Source organism: Chiloscyllium plagiosum, unplaced genomic scaffold (genome assembly GCF_037043375.1).
Source record: "Chiloscyllium plagiosum isolate Xiang-an unplaced genomic scaffold, Cpla_swu_hap1 HiC_scaffold_3, whole genome shotgun sequence".
In the NCBI taxonomy this organism is placed as follows: Eukaryota; Metazoa; Chordata; class Chondrichthyes; order Orectolobiformes; family Hemiscylliidae; genus Chiloscyllium; species Chiloscyllium plagiosum.
The window spans coordinates 44,046,134-44,063,986 of NW_028270141.1; the positions used below are offsets into that span (position 1 = coordinate 44,046,134).

At 48.1% G+C, this 17,853-nt stretch overlaps 1 protein-coding gene across 1 annotated transcript in view; it reads right to left on the reverse strand.

The window, feature by feature from the left end:
• eif2ak2 (eukaryotic translation initiation factor 2-alpha kinase 2) overlaps positions 1 to 17,853 on the reverse strand; it is a 70,235-nt gene that overhangs the window by 16,845 nt on the left and 35,537 nt on the right. Inside the window, exons 11-17 of the mRNA XM_087978779.1 lie at positions 16,091 to 16,131; positions 13,267 to 13,342; positions 11,689 to 11,717; positions 10,843 to 10,906; positions 9,010 to 9,050; positions 7,476 to 7,595; positions 5,445 to 5,528 (exon numbers count right to left, since the gene is read on the reverse strand). Of these exons, the coding sequence (XP_087834905.1) occupies positions 5,445 to 5,528; positions 7,476 to 7,595; positions 9,010 to 9,050; positions 10,843 to 10,906; positions 11,689 to 11,717; positions 13,267 to 13,342; positions 16,091 to 16,131 (455 nt within the window). The remainder of the gene's footprint in view (positions 1 to 5,444; positions 5,529 to 7,475; positions 7,596 to 9,009; positions 9,051 to 10,842; positions 10,907 to 11,688; positions 11,718 to 13,266; positions 13,343 to 16,090; positions 16,132 to 17,853) is intronic.

The following is a 17,853-nucleotide window of genomic DNA, read 5'->3' on the forward strand; positions in this document are numbered from 1 at the left end:
CCTTGTGGCAGCTTTCTGTACACCTTCCCAGTCCCTGTGAACAGGACGGAGACCGGGAGCGGAGTGAAACGGAGACTGGGAGCGGAGCAGGACGGAGAGCGGGAGCGGAGCAGGACGGAGACTGGGAGCAGAGCAGGACAGAGACCGGGAGCGGAGCAGGACAGAAACTGGGAGCGGAGCAGAACGGAGTCTGGGAGCAGAGCAGGACGGAGACTGGGAGCGGAGCAGGACGGAGTCTGGGAGCAGAGCAGGACGGAGACTGGGAGCAGAGCAGGACGGAGACCGGGAGCGGAGCAGGACGGAGTCTGGGAGCGGAGCAGGACGGAGACCGGGAGCAGAGCAGGACAGAGACTGGGAGCAGAGCAGGACGGAGTCTGGGAGCAGAGCAGGACGGAGACTGAGAGCAGAGCAGGACAGAGACTGGGAGCAGAGCAGGACAGAGACTGGGAGCAGAGCAGGACAGAGACTGGGAGCAGAGCAGGACAGAGACTGGGAGCAGAGCAGGACAGAGACCGGGAGCAGAGCAGGACAGAGACTGGGAGTGGAGCAGGACGGAGTCTGGGAGTGGAGCAGGACAGAGACTGGGAGTGGAGCAGGACAGAGACTGGGAGCGGAGCAGGACGGAGACTGGGAGCAGAGCAGGACAGAGACTGGGAGTGGAGCAGGACAGAGACTGGGAGCAGAGCAGGACGGAGACTGGGAGTGGAGCAGGACAGAGACTGGGAGCGGAGCAGGACGGAGACCGGGAGTGGAGCAGGATGGAGTCTGAGAGCAGGACGGAGACTGGGAGCGGAGCAGGACGGAGACTGGGAGCAGAGCAGGATGGACACCGGGAGCGGAGCAGGACGGAGACTGGGAGCAGAGCAGCATGGGGTCTGGGAGCGGAGCAGGACGGAGACTGGGAGCAGAGCAGGACGGAGACTGGGAGTGGAGCAGGACAGAGACCGGGAGCGGAGCAGGACGGAGACTGGGAGCGGAGCAGGACGGAGACTGGGAGCAGAGCAGGACGGAGTCTGGGAGCGGAGCAGGACGGAGACTGGGAGCAGAGCAGGACGGAGTCTGGGAGCGGAGCAGGACGGAGACTGGGAGCAGAGCAGGACGGAGACTGGGAGCGGAGCAGGACGGAGACTGGGAGCAGAGCAGGACAGAGACTGGGAGCAGAGCAGGACGGAGACCGGGAGTGGAGCAGGACGGAGACCGGGAGCGGAGCAGGACGGAGACCGGGAGTGGAGCAGGACGGAGACTGGGAGCAGAGCAGGACAGAGACTGGGAGCGGAGCAGGACGGAGTCTGGGTGCGGAGCAGGACGGAGACTGGGAGCAGAGCAGGACGGAGACCGGGAGTGGAGCAGGACGGAGACCGGGAGCGGAGCAGGACGGAGACCGGGAGTGGAGCAGGACGGAGACTGGGAGCAGTGCAGGGCAGAGACTGGGAGCGGAGCAGGACGGAGTCTGGGTGCGGAGCAGGACGGAGTCTGGGAGCAGAGCAGGACGGAGACCGGGAGTGGAGCAGGACAGAGACTGGGAGCGGAGCAGGACGGAGACCGGGAGCAGAGCAGGACGGAGACCGGGAGCGGAGCAGGACGGAGACCGGGAGCGGAGCAGGACGGAGACCGGGAGTGGAGCAGGACAGAGACTGGGAGCGGAGCAGGACGGAGACTGGGAGCGGAGCAGGACGGAGACTGGGAGCGGAGCAGGACGGAGACTGGGAGCAGAGCAGGACGGAGACTGGGAGCGGAGCAGGACGGAGACTGGGAGCAGAGCAGGACGGAGACTGGGAGCGGAGCAGGACGGAGTCTGGGTGCGGAGCAGGACGGAGACTGGGAGCAGAGCAGGACGGAGACCGGGAGTGGAGCAGGACGGAGACCGGGAGCGGAGCAGGACGGAGACCGGGAGTGGAGCAGGACGGAGACCGGGAGTGGAGCAGGACAGAGACTGGGAGCGGAGCAGGACGGAGACCGGGAGTGGAGCAGGACGGAGACCGGGAGTGGAGCAGGACGGAGAATGGGAGCGGAGCAGGACAGAGACCGGGAGCAGAGCAGGATAGAGACGGGGGGCGGAGCAGGACGGAGACCGGGAGCGGAGCAGGACGGCGACCGGGAGCGGAGCAGGACGGAGACCAGGAGCGGAGCAGAACGGAGACTGGGAGCAGAGCAGGATGGAGACCGGGAGCGGAGCAGGACGGAGACTGGGAGCGGAGCAGAACGGAGACCGGGAGCAGAGCAGGACGGAGACTGGGAGCAGAGCAGAATGGAGACCGGGAGCGGAGCAGGACGGAGACCGGGAGCGGAGCAGGACGGAGACCAGGAGCGGAGCAGAACGGAGACTGGGAGCAGAGCAGGATGGAGACCGGGAGCGGAGCAGGACGGAGACCGGGAGCGGAGCAGGACGGAGACCAGGAGCGGAGCAGAACGGAGACTGGGAGCAGAGCAGGATGGAGACCGGGAGCGGAGCAGGACGGAGACCAGGAGCGGAGCAGAACGGAGACTGGGAGCAGAGCAGGATGGAGACCGGGAGCGGAGCAGGACGGAGACCGGGAGTGGAGCAGGACGGAGAATGGGAGCGGAGCAGGACAGAGACCGGGAGCAGAGCAGGATAGAGACGGGGGGCGGAGCAGGACGGAGACCGGGAGCGGAGCAGGACGGCGACCGGGAGCGGAGCAGGACGGAGACCAGGAGCGGAGCAGAACGGAGACTGGGAGCAGAGCAGGATGGAGACCGGGAGCGGAGCAGAACGGAGACCGGGAGCAGAGCAGGACGGAGACTGGGAGCAGAGCAGAACGGAGACCGGGAGCGGAGCAGAACGGAGACCGGGAGCGGAGTAGGACGGCGACCGGGAGCGGAGCAGGACGGAGACCAGGAGTGGAGCAGGACGGAGACTGGGAGCAGAGCAGGACGGAGACTGGGAGCGGAGCAGGACGGAGACTGGGAGCGGAGCAGGATGGAGACCGGGAGCGGAGCAGGACGGAGACTGGGAGCGGAGCAGAACGGAGACCGGGAGCAGAGCAGGACGGAGACTGGGAGCAGAGCAGGACGGAGACCGGGAGTGGAGCAGGACGGAGACCGGGAGTGGAGCAGGACAGAGACCGGGAGCGGAGCAGGACAGAGACTGGGAGCGGAGCAGGACGGAGACTGGGAGCAGAGCAGGACAGAGACTGGGAGCGGAGCAGGACGGAGACTGGGAGCAGAGCAGGACGGAGACCGGGAGTGGAGCAGGACGGAGACCGGGAGTGGAGCAGGACAGAGACCGGGAGCGGAGCAGGACAGAGACTGGGAGCGGAGCAGGACGGAGACTGGGAGCAGAGCAGGACAGAGACTGGGAGCGGAGCAGGACGGAGACTGGGAGCAGAGCAGGACGGAGACCGGGAGCGGAGCAGGACAGAGACTGGGAGCGGAGCAGGACAGAGACCGGGAGTGGAGCAGGACAGAGACTGGGAGCAGAGCAGGACAGAGACTGGGAGCGGAGCAGGACGGAGACTGGGAGCGGAGCAGGACGAGACTGGGAGCGGAGCAGGACAGAGACTGGGAGCGGAGCAGGACAGAGACTGGGAGCAGAACAGGACAGAGACTGGGAGCAGAGCAGGACGAGACTGGGAGCAGAGCAGGACGAGACTGGGAGCGGAGCAGGACGGAGACTGGGAGCAGAGCAGGACGAGACTGGGAGTGGAGCAGGACAGAGACTGGGAGCAGAGCAGGACGGAGACTGGGAGCGGAGCAGGACGGAGACTGGGAGCGGAGCAGGACGAGACTGGGAGCGGAGCAGGACAGAGACTGGGAGCAGAGCAGGACAGCCAGCAGGTGGATATCTGGAGGGAAGTGGAATAGAGACTGAGTGCGGTGTCGGATAGCCAGCAGGCTGGCGTCTCGGACCGGAGTGGGATGACCATACAAAGCATGAACACTATTTGTACTAATTATACTGCTCATTCATAAATGATCTTAAGAAATCCGTAGTCTAACATTGGTCTGAATTGTAAATCAAACACATAATGGCATGAAAAGAAATTCATTTCCTCAACGTAACATTCATGGAAAGGATAATACCTTGACTCACAAATGTTGATCTGTTATCTGTGAAAAACTAGGGCTGACTTTTACACAACATCAACATTTACTCCAGTATATAAGATAATTAGAGTAATGAGTGCAGCTAGAATGATAAGTCCCATTAGTTAGACTTCTTGTTCAAATCAGCTGAAAAACGTTTGGCAGTGTCCCTCAGTTCCCTCCGACAGCGCGGCACTCACTCAATGCTGACTCTCCGACAATGAGGCACTCCCTCAGTACTGCATACCAAAATTGGAGGATAGTGAAGATGGTTACCTCAGAGTACAACGGGATCTGGATCAGATGGGCCAATGGGCCGAGGAGTGGCAGATGGAGTTTAATTTAGGTAAATGCAAGGTGCTGCAGTTTGGAAAGGCAAATCAGGGCAGAACTGAATGGTAAGGTCCTGGGGAGTGTTACTGAACAAAGAGACCTTGGAGTGCAGGTTCACAGTTCCTTAGGTAAATAGGATAGTGAAGAAGGCATTTGATATGCTTGCCTTTAATGGTCAGAACACTGAAATAGGAGTTGAGAGGTCATGTGTGACTATACAGGATATTGGTTAGGCCACTTCTGGAATACTGCATGCAATTCTGGTCTCCCCTGCTATAGGAAAGCTGTTGTGGAACTTAAAAGGATTCAGAAAAGATTTACAAGGATGTTGCCAGGGTTGGAGGATTTGAGCTATAGGGAGAGGCTGAATAGGCTGAAGCCATTTTTCCTGGAGCACTAGATGCTGAGGGATGACCTTATAGAAGTTTACAAAATCATGAGGGGTATGGAAAGGGTAAATAGCCAAGGTCTTTTCCCCAGGGTGGTGGAGTCCAAAACTAAGGGCGTAGGTTTAAGGTGAGAGTGGAAAGATTTAAAAAGGATCTAAGGGGCAACTTTTTCACACAGTGGGTGGTGCGTGTATGGAATGAGCTGCCAGAGGAAGTAGTGGAGGCTGGTACAATTACAACATTTAAAATGCATCTGGATGGGTATATGAATAGGAAGGGTTTAGAGGGGTATGGGCCAAATGCCAGCAAATGGAAATAGATTAATTAAGGATATCTGGTTGACATGGACGAGTTGGACCGAAGGGTCTGTTCCCGTGCTGGACATTTCCCTGACACTATGCATCTCCAACAGTGCAGCACTCCCTCAGTACTGACCCTCTAACAGTGCAGCACTTTGTCCTTACTGATTTTCCCTAATAGTGCAGCATTATCTCAGTACTGACAATACAACACTGCCTCACCCTGCACTCGACAATGAACTAAAATATTGTGCTTAGGTCACTGATGTCTGATTTAAGCAATAACTCACATTTATGATTGCTACACACATTACTCCTTGTCAGAAGGTTAGAAATGTTTCTGACAGTACTAGCAGATCTTATCAATGTCTTCAGTTACCTTTTCCCAATCCAGGAGGTGTGGTATCGAACTATATTTCGATGTTCTGTCTTCGCCAAGGACTCAGCTTCACGTTTTGTTTTCCTAATTTGATTAAAAGGAAATTAACATGTAAGAATCATAAAATCATGAGGAAGCAGGCCATTCAGCCCGTCAGGTCAATGTCAGGTCTCATGTGAACCACCAGTTTGAGGCCATCAGACTATTCTAAAAATGGCTATTGGATTCTCTTTGAGAGGTATTAATGCATTCTGCTTCTACGATGGTGTGGCGAAGTATTTGCCACCTCTGTGGGCGGCACGGTGGCACAGTGGTTAGCACTGCTGCCTCACAGCACCGGAGACCCGGGTTCAATTCCCACCTCAGGCGACTGACTGTGTGGAGTTTGCACATTCTCCCCGTGCCTGCGTGGGTTTTTTCCGGGTGCTCCGGTTTCATCCCACAGTCACAAAGATGTGCAGGTCAGGTGAATTGGCCATGCTAAATTGCCCATAGTGTTAGGTAAGGGGTAAATGTAGGGGTATGGGTGGGTTGCGCTTCGGCGGGTCGGTGTGGACTTGTTGGGCCAAAGGGCCTGTTTCCACACTGTAATGTAATGTAATCTAATATTCCCACCTACCCCCATCTACATACAGACATCTTTCTCAGCCTCATGAGTTGTGTGTTCACTGATCTTTAACACAAGATTCTCAGTGCTGTCTCACTCAGCAGGGGTAACATTCCTCATCACTGTACCCATCATCATAGCAAAGATCCGAGTCAGGTTCTGAACCTTCCCTGTGAAGCTGAACAAGGTCTGCAACTTTTCTTCATTGCTATAATGTTATTGGATATTACTGATACAGTTGAAAGAAGTCCAAGCAACTACACAGTCGGTGGTTCAAACCTCTGTGTGACAGATCATAAATTTAGTTGTAAAATGTTAATTGTCCTTTTCAAGGAGAGCAAACTAATCATGCTTAAGCACACACCCACCCCTGCCCTACCCTGGCCAATTCTGAAAATATATCTCAGTGAGCCTATTGGAACTGTACAACACGGGAGGCCACACAGCCCACTATACCTGTGTCAACTCCCTGAAAGAACTATCCAATTAGCTCTACTCATCTGATCCTAATCTAATTTCTTCTTGAAACTTACTGTTAGATTGCCTTCCAGCGATTATTCAAGCAGAGAATTCTAAATCTTAACAACTCCTGGCACAAACGATGATTCTCCTCAAGTCTCCTCTGGGTTTTGAGTCAATTACCTTAAATCCATGACCTCAGTTTGTTCATTCTCCTCCTATCAGTGGGAGCAGTTTCTTCTTATTCACTCTATCAAAAGGTTCAATTAAATTTCCCAGCAAGCTTTTGTGCCACATGGAGAACAATCCCAACTTCTCTTGTATCTCCACAAGACTGAAATCTTGTGATCTCCAAATTGTTCCCTGCTGTTTTTACTTTCTCCCTATAATGGGCTGCCTCAACTCCAACATAACTCTCCCACTGTCCCTTATTAACAAAGGAAGGAAGGATAGAGGACAGATTCACACAGCATACAAGTGAGACACACATAGTGAAAGGATCTGTTAATGGTGTCTTGAGGGGTTATGAATGCAGGATACCTTGGGGACTGGGGAACTCAGGGTGAACGGTGTCTTGGGGACTTAAGGTCTACAGGTGGATGGTGTCTTGGGACTTGAAATCTCTGGGTGAAGGGTGCCTTGGGACTGAGGGTCTATGGGTGAAGGGTATCTTGGGGACTGGTGGATGATGGGTGAAGGATATGTGAGTACTGAGGGTCTTTGAGTGAAGGGTGTCTTGTGCACTGAAAGGCTACAGGTGGAGGATGTCTTGGGAACTGAAGGTTGGTAGGTGAAGGGTGTGTGGAGACTAAGGGGCTTAAGGGTGTAGGATGCCTTGCGAACCCGGGGTCTATGGGTGAGAAGTGTCTTGGGGACTGAAGACCTTTGGTGAGAGTGTCTTGTTGCTTACATTGTACTTCTCTTTATAATAACAAAGAAATTAAGAAGGCTAAAAGTAAACTCACTCATTCTGCATTAAGACTTCCTTGATGGCATAGTACTGTCCATCAACATTGTTCTTAGCTTTGTAAACATGGCCAAAGGCTCCTCCTCCAATTTCTTCAAACTCTGAAAATCCGTCAATTCTAGAAATGTTCAGTACACCAGAACAATTAACAAGAAACATACAAGCATCCAAAAACTTCCTAATGCACACATTTCCCCTGTCTTACAACAAGAATTAGTATTTATATGATGCCTTTAAAGGTGCTAAACCAAACCAGAGAGTTTCACAGAAACGTTAAAAAAAAAGAATTTCATGCTTATGGTTCAACGAGAGACCACTTTGTTAAAACCAAAACCTTTCAAGCCAGGTTTCAATCTGGGATCTGACTCGTCCATTAATAACATCAGCTGCGACCTGCACCAGCAAGGACTTAGCAGCTGAAGCCACAGTCACCAGGGATTCAGATAAGATATGTGCAAGAGGAAAGATTTCAGGAGTGCAGAGATTCTGCAGGGCTATGGGGGCTGGGTGAGATTGAAGAGATAGGGAGGAACAAGACAATGAAGGGATTAGAAGACATGGTTGAGGATGTTAATATCGTCTTCAGTAAACCTGGCAACAGCGTCGTTCAATGAGTACACGTATGATCAGGGTTTACTATAAGCTCGGACAGCACAGTGTTGGAATGAGCTCTAGTTTCTGGAAGTGGGAGATGATGGCACCTACCAGAATATTTGGGCTAGAAAGGATGAGAGTGAGCTACATAATCCATTTCAAAAGTGGATGGTTAATTATTAACATAGGGTTAGAGGTACAGTAGGTCCTTCATTGTTACCTTTAACAGACAGAGAATTGGAGGAAGGGGAATTGCATGAGATTTGCCTTGCAAATCTAACCCTTCTGGAGTGCACTGTATTTGTATTTAAGTATTGAAGCAAAAACACATAGGCCTACTGTTTGAGTGTGGGCTGAAAATTCCCATCATACACTGCTGTGAGGCAGAGCAGTACCTCAATACCTTCATAAGATACAAAGACATTCTGGCAGGTAGGATAGCGCAGCGGTTATGTCAAACTTGAGTGTAGGTTCGACTGAGGCACTTTGGGAATTTGAATAGTTTAAAACTTAAACGCAAAAATAAAAAGTAAAGGGGACTGTGAAGGGGGAAGGAATAACTGCTCTCTTTGGCGAGGTCTAAATGTACATCCAATCCTGTCCAGAGGGATCCCATCAGGCAGGTCAGTTCAAAAACCTGGCTTTGGGACATTTTACATCCACCTGAGGAGTCAAAACAGGGCCTGAGATTATCCTTTCACCTGAAAGACGGCACCTCTGACAATGCAGTTCTTTCAAGTGTACTGAAGTGGTCTACAAGTGTCTGAGCCACAGCTGAGAGCAGTATACACTGTTTGCCCCCTGTTATGGTGATCCCAGTGCCACCTGATGGAGTGACACTTTCAAGGTATTCCACAGTGACCGGAACAAAGTGGCCTACATGCATTGGAGGGAGTATTGCTCATTCACAGCATTTTAATGTTTGAACTATCGCTTACTTCATTTCCAGGCCTTGAACTTGTCCATTTTTATTGTTCATCTGTAAATTTAAAAGTGAAGAGGTCATTAGGTTTCTGTTTGGTTTGGACCTAAGACAGACTATTCCTAGAAAAACATGAGGAACTGACAGTCACAGCTTCCACGACGATTGAGAGCACATGCCTGAATTCTTGTGGGAGGTACCCAAGATCTGATCATTTGTTTCAGGAATGTTCAGAATGCAGATTTAATCCAGGGTAAGCCAAGGGCAAGGAAAACAGTTCTGAGGACAAATGTTTGAAAATATGGAAGATTGTAATGGTTTGGAGAAATTGCATTGCTTCTATCCTTTGCAAGTCACAATGATGCCTTCAAGTGCTCAAAGATTCACCACAAGGCTTCCCAAGCCAATGGTCCCACAGACTGTGGGATACACTTGGCTCCAGCTCTTCTCTGCTGGTGTCCACCTCAGTTCAGTTCAATGGTCACAATCGTGCTCTAGGCAGACTGCGCATTGACTTAATATCTCAACCAGAAAACAGCACCTCCCAACGCTCCTCATTCTGAACTCAGTGGCTCAAGCTCCTGAAGTGAGACTTGAACTCATGACCTCCTGAATCAGTAATTGGAGGGCACAAAGAATGGATTAGGCATCTTGAGCAGCACAGTCACAGTTACAATTTAGGTGAGCTCAGCAGCAATTTGTGTGCAGCACCTTCTCCCACACAGAATACAATATTTTTCTGCTGTTGGTGAACAGAGAGAAGTATTGATCAGAACATTAGGAGATTTGATTCCCCATCACATCAGCCTGAGGAGATAGATAAGGCTTTGGTTTAATGAGGCAGGGAGAATACTGGAGAGAATCTGAATAGAATTAGAACAAGGAATGTTCCAGGTACCCCACAAAGAGACTGGGGCCCATGCAGGGGCCCACGCAGGTACCCACGCGGGACTGGGTGGGTTACTCTTCAGAGGGTCAGTGTGGACTTGTTGGGCTGAAGGGCCTGTTTCCACACTGTAGGGAATCTAATCTAATCTTTATTCCAGGAAGAAGCGGACAGTCCTGTGATCATCCCAATGGGGAATGGAGCTGTTATGGCATTGCATGTCCACTGAAAAAGAGAAAGTGGTTGCTGCCCACAAACTGGAAATTCTGAAACTGCTGTAAACCTGAAAATTATGTTCTGAAGAAGGGTCATTCGGCTCGAAACTTTAACTCAGCAATATCTCCACAGATGTTGCCAGACCTGCCTGAGTTTCTCCAGCTAATTCTGTTTTTGCATTATTTTAATGTCTTAACTGAAAATAACACCCCCAACTGTGCAGGAGTCTCTCAACACTACAATGGAGTGTTCACCTGTACTTTGGGCTTTAGTCTCTGAAGCCCTGGTTTAGGAATCACCCAGGAATTCTGATTTGAAGAATTAAATGGAATGTAGGAGAAATGTTCTCATGAGTAAGATTCTTAGAACACAGAATAAATATCACCAGGGGTTACTAGATCATTGATATGACAGTTATTTATATTATTGATATAAGAACTTTAAAAAGTTCCTTCATGAAATGTGCAAATTGCGAGTAAGGTTGGGATTTGTTCCCATGCTTGATGATCCTTGACAAGGTGGTAGTGAGCTGTCTTCCTGAACCACTGCGGTTCATTTGGAAAACTTAGAAAAAAAACAGAAGAGGGTACAGGGAAACTGCCACTCAGGTACACAGCTCTGCTGGGGGTAGGCGCAATGGGCTGAAGAGAATCCTCTGTGCGGTAATGTCAGTCATTCTACGAAGGGAAACAGCATTCAAACAGCAAGTCCTTGAACAATTGGTCTTTTGAGAACTGAATAGGGTACCTGAGAAGATGCAGAATCTGTTTCCGTGCTCAGACGAGAAAAGCTTGGTGCTAATGGCCTCATGCTATAAAAAGAAACAATTTTCAATCACTCTGACTTTCCAAATAACCAAACATCCTTCGGCCCCACCCAGAAAGGATCTCCTAACTCACAAAGGGATGGAATTAAGAAACCTCACTGAATCAGAAAAGATGATATAAAACACCAAACTGTAATCACTCACTTGTCAAGACTTTAGGTGCCAAGGAATCTTCCAATGAGTGAAACAGTTTTGAATGCAGTCATTGTTGTAAGGTAGAAAATACCACAGCCAATTTGCTGACAGCAAACATACACAAAATGGCAATGGGCTAATAAAGTTGGGAAAATGCGAGAGAAACTTGGCAGGTCTGGCAGTATCTGTGGAGAGGGATGCAGTTCTAAAGAAGTCACTGGACTTGAAAACTGACATGGTTTCTCGCTCTACAGATGGTGCCTCACCTGCCGAGTTTCTCCAGAACTTTGCCTTTATTAATGTGTTTTAAACAGTAAATAATAACAAATATTCACCAGGAGCATTCCTTCCAAAGAGTAACCGTGGGTTCCTTTGAGAGCCAGACAGATTGGGTTTAACATCTCACCTGAGAGGAGGCATCCCAGACAAGATTGATTGGGGTGGGGGGAGAAATCAAGATCAATAACCTACTCAAGTCTCTGAGAGTGAGGCTTGAACATTAGACCTCCTGACTCACAGACACGATGCTAGCTCACTAAGGCACAGCCGCCACCATTAGCTATTGTATAAATGCCAACAGAATGCACCAAAATCACAAGCAGAATGTATACTATGGCAATGAATAATCATACCGTTTTGATCTGGATCCAGTAGTAGAATCCTAGGAAACAAAAATTAGAATTAGTTCTGAAGACAGGAGAATTGACAGCTGATAACCAGTAGTCAAAGTTTGCTTTACTGTCATAACACAATCATAAATGGCACAGAAGGAGGTAATTCAGCCCATCAAATTTATGTCAGCCCTCTGTAGACCAATCCAGATGCCTCCATTCCCTCTGTCTACCCACTTAACACTACAGGTTCACTTCCTTCAAGTGCCAGTAGAATTTAGGTTTGAAATCATTCATTGTCTATTTGGACAGGGACTGCTTCAGTATCTGAGGAGTTGTGAATGGTGCTAAAAGTTGTGCAGTCATCAGCAAATACATCTACTTTTTTTTTAGATTCCCTACAGTGTGGAAACAGGCCATTTGGCCCAACAAGTCCACACCAACCCTCTGAAGAATAACCCACCCAAACCCATTCCCCTACCCTATCTTTATCCCTGATTAATGCACCCAACACTAGGGGCAATTTAGCATGGCCAATCCACCTGACCTGCACGTTTGGATTGTGGGAGCAAACCCATGCATTCACAGGGAGAACATGCAAACTCCGCACAGACAGTCACCTGAGGTGGGAATTGAACTCAGGTCCCTGGTGCTGTGAGGCAGCAGTGCTAACTACTGAACCACCGTGTCACCCATACTTCTGACCTTATGATGGAGGGAAGGTCATTGATGAAGCAGATGAAGACGGTTGGGCCTAAGACACTACCCTGAGGAAGTCCAGGTAAATGTAAAGTGCTTCTAGTTTGCATTTCCACAATCCAGGACTGCATCGTTTAAACAACTAATCACATTTTGTATCAAGGGCAAACACAGGATGAAAACAGGCTGGTCAGTGTGGGGATGGGAAACTGGGGATGCAGCAGGAAGAGTGAAGGGGAAAAGCAGGTCCTTCCTCCCAGCATGGAGCTGGTCAGGCACATTCTGCAGATGGGCTGGGTGTGCTTGAGGCGTCCTGAGGTTGTGCCTTAATTTCAAAAGGAAAAAGAGAAATTGCTTTTCTATAGCACCTTTCAGAGCCTCATGGTCTCCCAAAGCACTTCACATCCAAATAAACTTTTACAATGTAGTCACTAACGTAAATCAGGAAATGCAGCAGTCAATCTATGCACAAGATCCTACAAACAACAACCAATGATTGGTTAATGTATTTAAAGATGTTGATTAAGGAATAAATTGATTTGTCCACCAGGGAAAATTCATCTGCTTCTCCAGGTGATAGTCCCAGAGGATAAGTACAATGATTTCTCGTTAAAAAGAGCTGACTGGTAGTGAGTTTAACCTGAGGGTCACCATTCCTCAGGTGAGACTGAGGAGACAACATAACCTCAGCTGTTGGCATCATTCTGGATTGTGAACCAGCCATCCAGCCAACTGAACTAACCAATCACTTCCAAACGTATACTGTGGTCAAGCAACCTAACAAAGAGAGCAGACAAGGCCTCAGTTCAATACCTAATCTGACAGGTAAGACTACAAAGCAAAACTAGCAGACTAACACAGACAAGGGAGCTGGAATTTTGTCTGAAAAATGTACTGTACCATTGCACGAGAATGAGGTGCTTCTTTGGAGTCCATGAACAAAATGAAGCTGGAACCATCCGACTTTTCAGAATCCCTTCGAAAAGAATCAGAAACACGTGAGGAACGCTCACTGAGTCTGTACATAGGTTATAATTCATTCCCTGCCACCAGTAAAATATACTGCACAGACCACCCATGAGAAATACTACTAACCACCTCTGAAAGAATGGTCGAACATCTTTCTAAACAATTTGCAGGATGAATTTCATTCAATCAACTAAATCAAATAAAGAGGCGAGGACCACTTATATTTACAAAGCTGCCTTTAGCATAGTAAATGTCCTGAAAGATTTCAAGGAGCATTAGCAGATGGCATGGAGTTCAGAGTCACAAGAGGAAATATAGGAGTTCTTTGACGAAGTTACAACAATGGATGCTCAAGTGTAGTACATACACATTGTGCAAAAGTCCATTGTGTGCAATAGTGAAGTGTATGCAGAACTGCATTATGTACAAAAGTGCATTGCATGCAATAACGAGTGTATGTAGATGTAAATTGAGCGCAGTAGATGTTCTATATATGCGCAGTAGATGTTCTAGATATTTGATGAAAGTACTTTTAAACAAACCTGTTCGGAAGTAGGAACCATGTGGTTTAGATTAGATTAGATTAGATTACTTACAGTGTGGAAACAGGCCCTTCGGCCCAACAAGTCCACACCGACCCGCCGAAGAGCAACCCACCCAGACACATTCCCCTACATTTACCCCTTCACCTAACACTACAGGCAATTTGGCTTGGCCAATTCACCTAACCTGCACAGTTTTGGCTGTGGGTGGAAACCGGAGCACCCAGAAGAAACCCACGCAGACACGGGGAGAATATGCAAACTCCACACAGACAGTTGCCTGAGGTGGGAATTGAACCTGGGTCTTTGGCGCTACGAGTATGGTATTATGGCTACATCATTGGCAAAGGCTTAGAAGGCCTTTTCTAATAGTACAGGAGTTTGCCTCAGTCCCCACTGTCACTATTAGGAACATTGTTGTGAATGACCTGGCCTTGGGTAAAGACAGTACAATTTTGCTGTTTGCTAATGATTAAAAATCTTTGGCAAAATTGCAAATAAGCCTGAAGGTAGAAGATAGCAGAAGTGAGTGGTCAAACATATGGCAGATGCAGGACAGCATGGCTAAATGTGAGTATATTGTGTGCAATACAATGCGACACCAGTGTGAAAATCAGTATTATTTAAATGGTGATATATTGGGAAGTGTAGATATACAAAGGAATCTGCAAAAGTAGATACTTAGATGCAGCAAGCATATGGCATATTGGCCTTTGTTGGAAGAGAATTTAAGTTCAGAAGTAGGGATGTCTTACAAGCAGTTACACAGGGCCTTGGTGAGTCCACACCAGGTGTATTGCGTGCAGTTTTTGTCTCCCTAACTAAGAAAGGATAGTACTTGCTATAGTTTGAAATATAGCAGAGCTTCACTAGATTGGGAATGGCCAAACTGTTCTTTGAGGAAAGATTGGTTCAACTGAGTTTAGAATGATAAGAGGGGATCTGATTGAAATGCATGAAATTCTAACAGGGCTAGTCAGATTAGATGCAGAGAGGATGTTTCCCCAGTTGGGGAGTCTAGAAACAGGGAACAAAGATGAGGAAAGACTTCTTTGGTCTGAACCCGAGAAATTCTCTACCACAGAAGACTCTGGAGGCCAAGTCACTGAATATATTAAAGAAAGAATTTAAAAAAAAATTTAAATGTATCCAGAAGTATAGGCAGAAAGGAGGAAATGGCATTAAGAGACGATCAGTCATGATCATACTGAAAGACAGTGCAGGATCAAAAGATAAAAATATGGATATAACATTATAGATATTTTAAGTTTGGCTTGGGGGTTACGATTGATCAGAAACTGAACCGGTCCTGTAACCATGACTGGGGCCTGGGCGGGGTGGGGAAAGGCATCAAATTCTGTATCCATCTGCCCCAACTTCACTCCAATTCTTAAAGATGCACAAATAGTTGTGGCTAAATTCAATGAGCCTACCATGAGAAAGGTGTTTTGAACATAATAAGAAGTCATTGGTAAACAATCGCCAAAGACTGAGCCACCACCCTCTGTCTTCTACTTTTGAGCCAGTTCTGTATCCAAATGGCTAGTTCTCCTGTATCCCATATGATCTAACCTTGCTAACCAGTCTACAATAAGGAACCTTGTCAAATGCCTTACTGAGGTCCCTGTAGACCACGTCCATGGCTCTACCCTCATCAATCCTCTTCGTTACTTCTTCAAAAAACTCAATCAAGTTTGTGAGACATGATTTCCCATGCACTAAGCATGTTGACTATCCCTAAGCAATCCTTGCTTTTCCAAATGCATGTAAATCCTGTCCCTCAGGATTCCCTCCAACAATGTGCCCACCACCAATGTCAGGCTCACCAGTCGATAGTTCACTGGGCTTTTCCTTACCATCTTTTTTAAATAGTGGCACCATGTTAGCCAACCTCCAGTCTTCCAACACCTCACCTGTGACTATCAATGATACAAATATCTCAGCAAGAGGCCCAACAATCACTTCCCTAGCTTCCCACAGAGTTCTAGGGTACATCTGATCAGATCCTGAGGATTTATCCACCTTCATGTGTTTTAAGCCATCCAGCACCTCTTCCTCTGTAAAATGGATATTTTTCTAGAAATTATCATCAATTTCCCCACATTCTATTTCTTCCATAACCTTCTTCACAGTAAATAATGATACTGTTTCCAACAGATTTCACGTCATTCAGATTATAGCACAGTTACCTGGGATATCTGTTACAAACTTACTTTGAAGAAAATCCATCTTGTGAAATACTGTTTGATTCATTCTGTGCCAATCAGACACCAAGACCAGATCCGGAACAGAATTGAGGGAATAAAGAAAACATTAAGTTAGAGTTTGAGAAAACAAACCCAAACCGATGTCTTGAATTGAATTACTTTATTTTTATTGTATATTTTGCATTCTTAATAAGAACCTTCCCACAGTTAAAAATAAGCGAACAACTATTATCCAATTCAGGCAGTTGTATATGGGTTTTGCTTTCCAATGCACTTGCATAGTCCCTTGAAAGCTGACAAATTGCACTCTTTGGTTCATGCTGTGAGTATCTTTAGACCTACTGTCTTTACCTTACAAATGAGATTTAACTGTGAGATAATACCTACAAATACGACAACATAGATTTCTGAAATTCTCCCTTTCACAACATTACTTCAACTTTGTAGGCATTCAGCCAACAAGTCCATGGTAGTTCACCATTTGAGTCTCGTCTCAACCCTATACATCTCACCATCGGCACATCCAGCTAATCCTTTCTTCCTCATGTACTCAACCTGCCTGCCCTTAAATGCATCGACATGATGCACCTCGTTATTTGTGGTAGTGAGTTCCACATTCTCAACACTCTCGAGACACAGCAGGTTCTCTTGAACTTCACTGAGTCCTGGAAACTGACAGCAGAAAGGCCATTCACCTATCATGTCTGTGTTAGCTCTTTCAAAGATTGGTCATGATTAGGGCCATTTGTATTTTGATCCATCACCTTGCAAAGTACCCATTCTGCACTCTTCTCACATTATTTCACCAATCATTTTCCATCTTCTTTTCAGTCAGACTGTTCTAGATCCCAAAAATTCTCTCTGCGAAAACATTTCTCCTCATCTACCTTCTGGATCTTTTACTAAAGATTTGAAATCTCTGACTTTACTGACACCTTCACCACAGAGTAACAGAAAAGTATGGAAGCAACGGCTGTTGTCTATGTGGATTTGAAGAAAGTGATTCACAAAGTACCACATAACAGGTTGGTTAACAACCCGTGACTGAACACTTCAACTCCCCCTCCCAGTCCACCAAGGACATGCAGGTCCTGAACCTCCTCCATTGTCAAACCCTAACCACCCCATGCTTGGAGGAAGGACGCCTCATCTTCCACTGTGGGACCCTGCAACCACATGGGATTCACGTGGATTTCACTAGTTTCCTCACTTCCCTTCCCCCACCTTATCCCAGTTCCAAACCTCCAACTCAGCACCACCTGCTTGACTGGTCCTACCTGTCCATCTTCCTTCCCACCTTCCCTCCCCTCCAACCAATCACACCCACTTTCACTTTCATCTACCTATCGCCTTCCCAGCTACCTTCCCCGCCACCTCCACCCCCCTCCCCCCCACCTGCCTGAACCCCCTCCCATTTATCTCTCAGCCCCCTGACCCACAAGCCTCATTCCTGACGAAAGGCTAAATGCCTGAAACATCAGTTCTCCTGCTCCTCAGTTTCTGCCTGACGTGCTGTTTTTCCAGCATCACACTCTCAACTCTGATCTCCAGCATCTGCAGTCCTCACTTTCTCCTGGTTAACATGAGGGTCCATGTCAGTTCAGATGGAAATGGTTTAATGATTAAAAAGCAGCCAGTCACAGTGAATGATTATTTTCCAGATTGTAAAGTAGGAGACAGTGGAGTTCCCAAAGATCGCTGTGGGTGTACTGCTCTTTTTTTTTAAACAATATATAAATAACTTGAATATTGGAATACAGAGTAATATT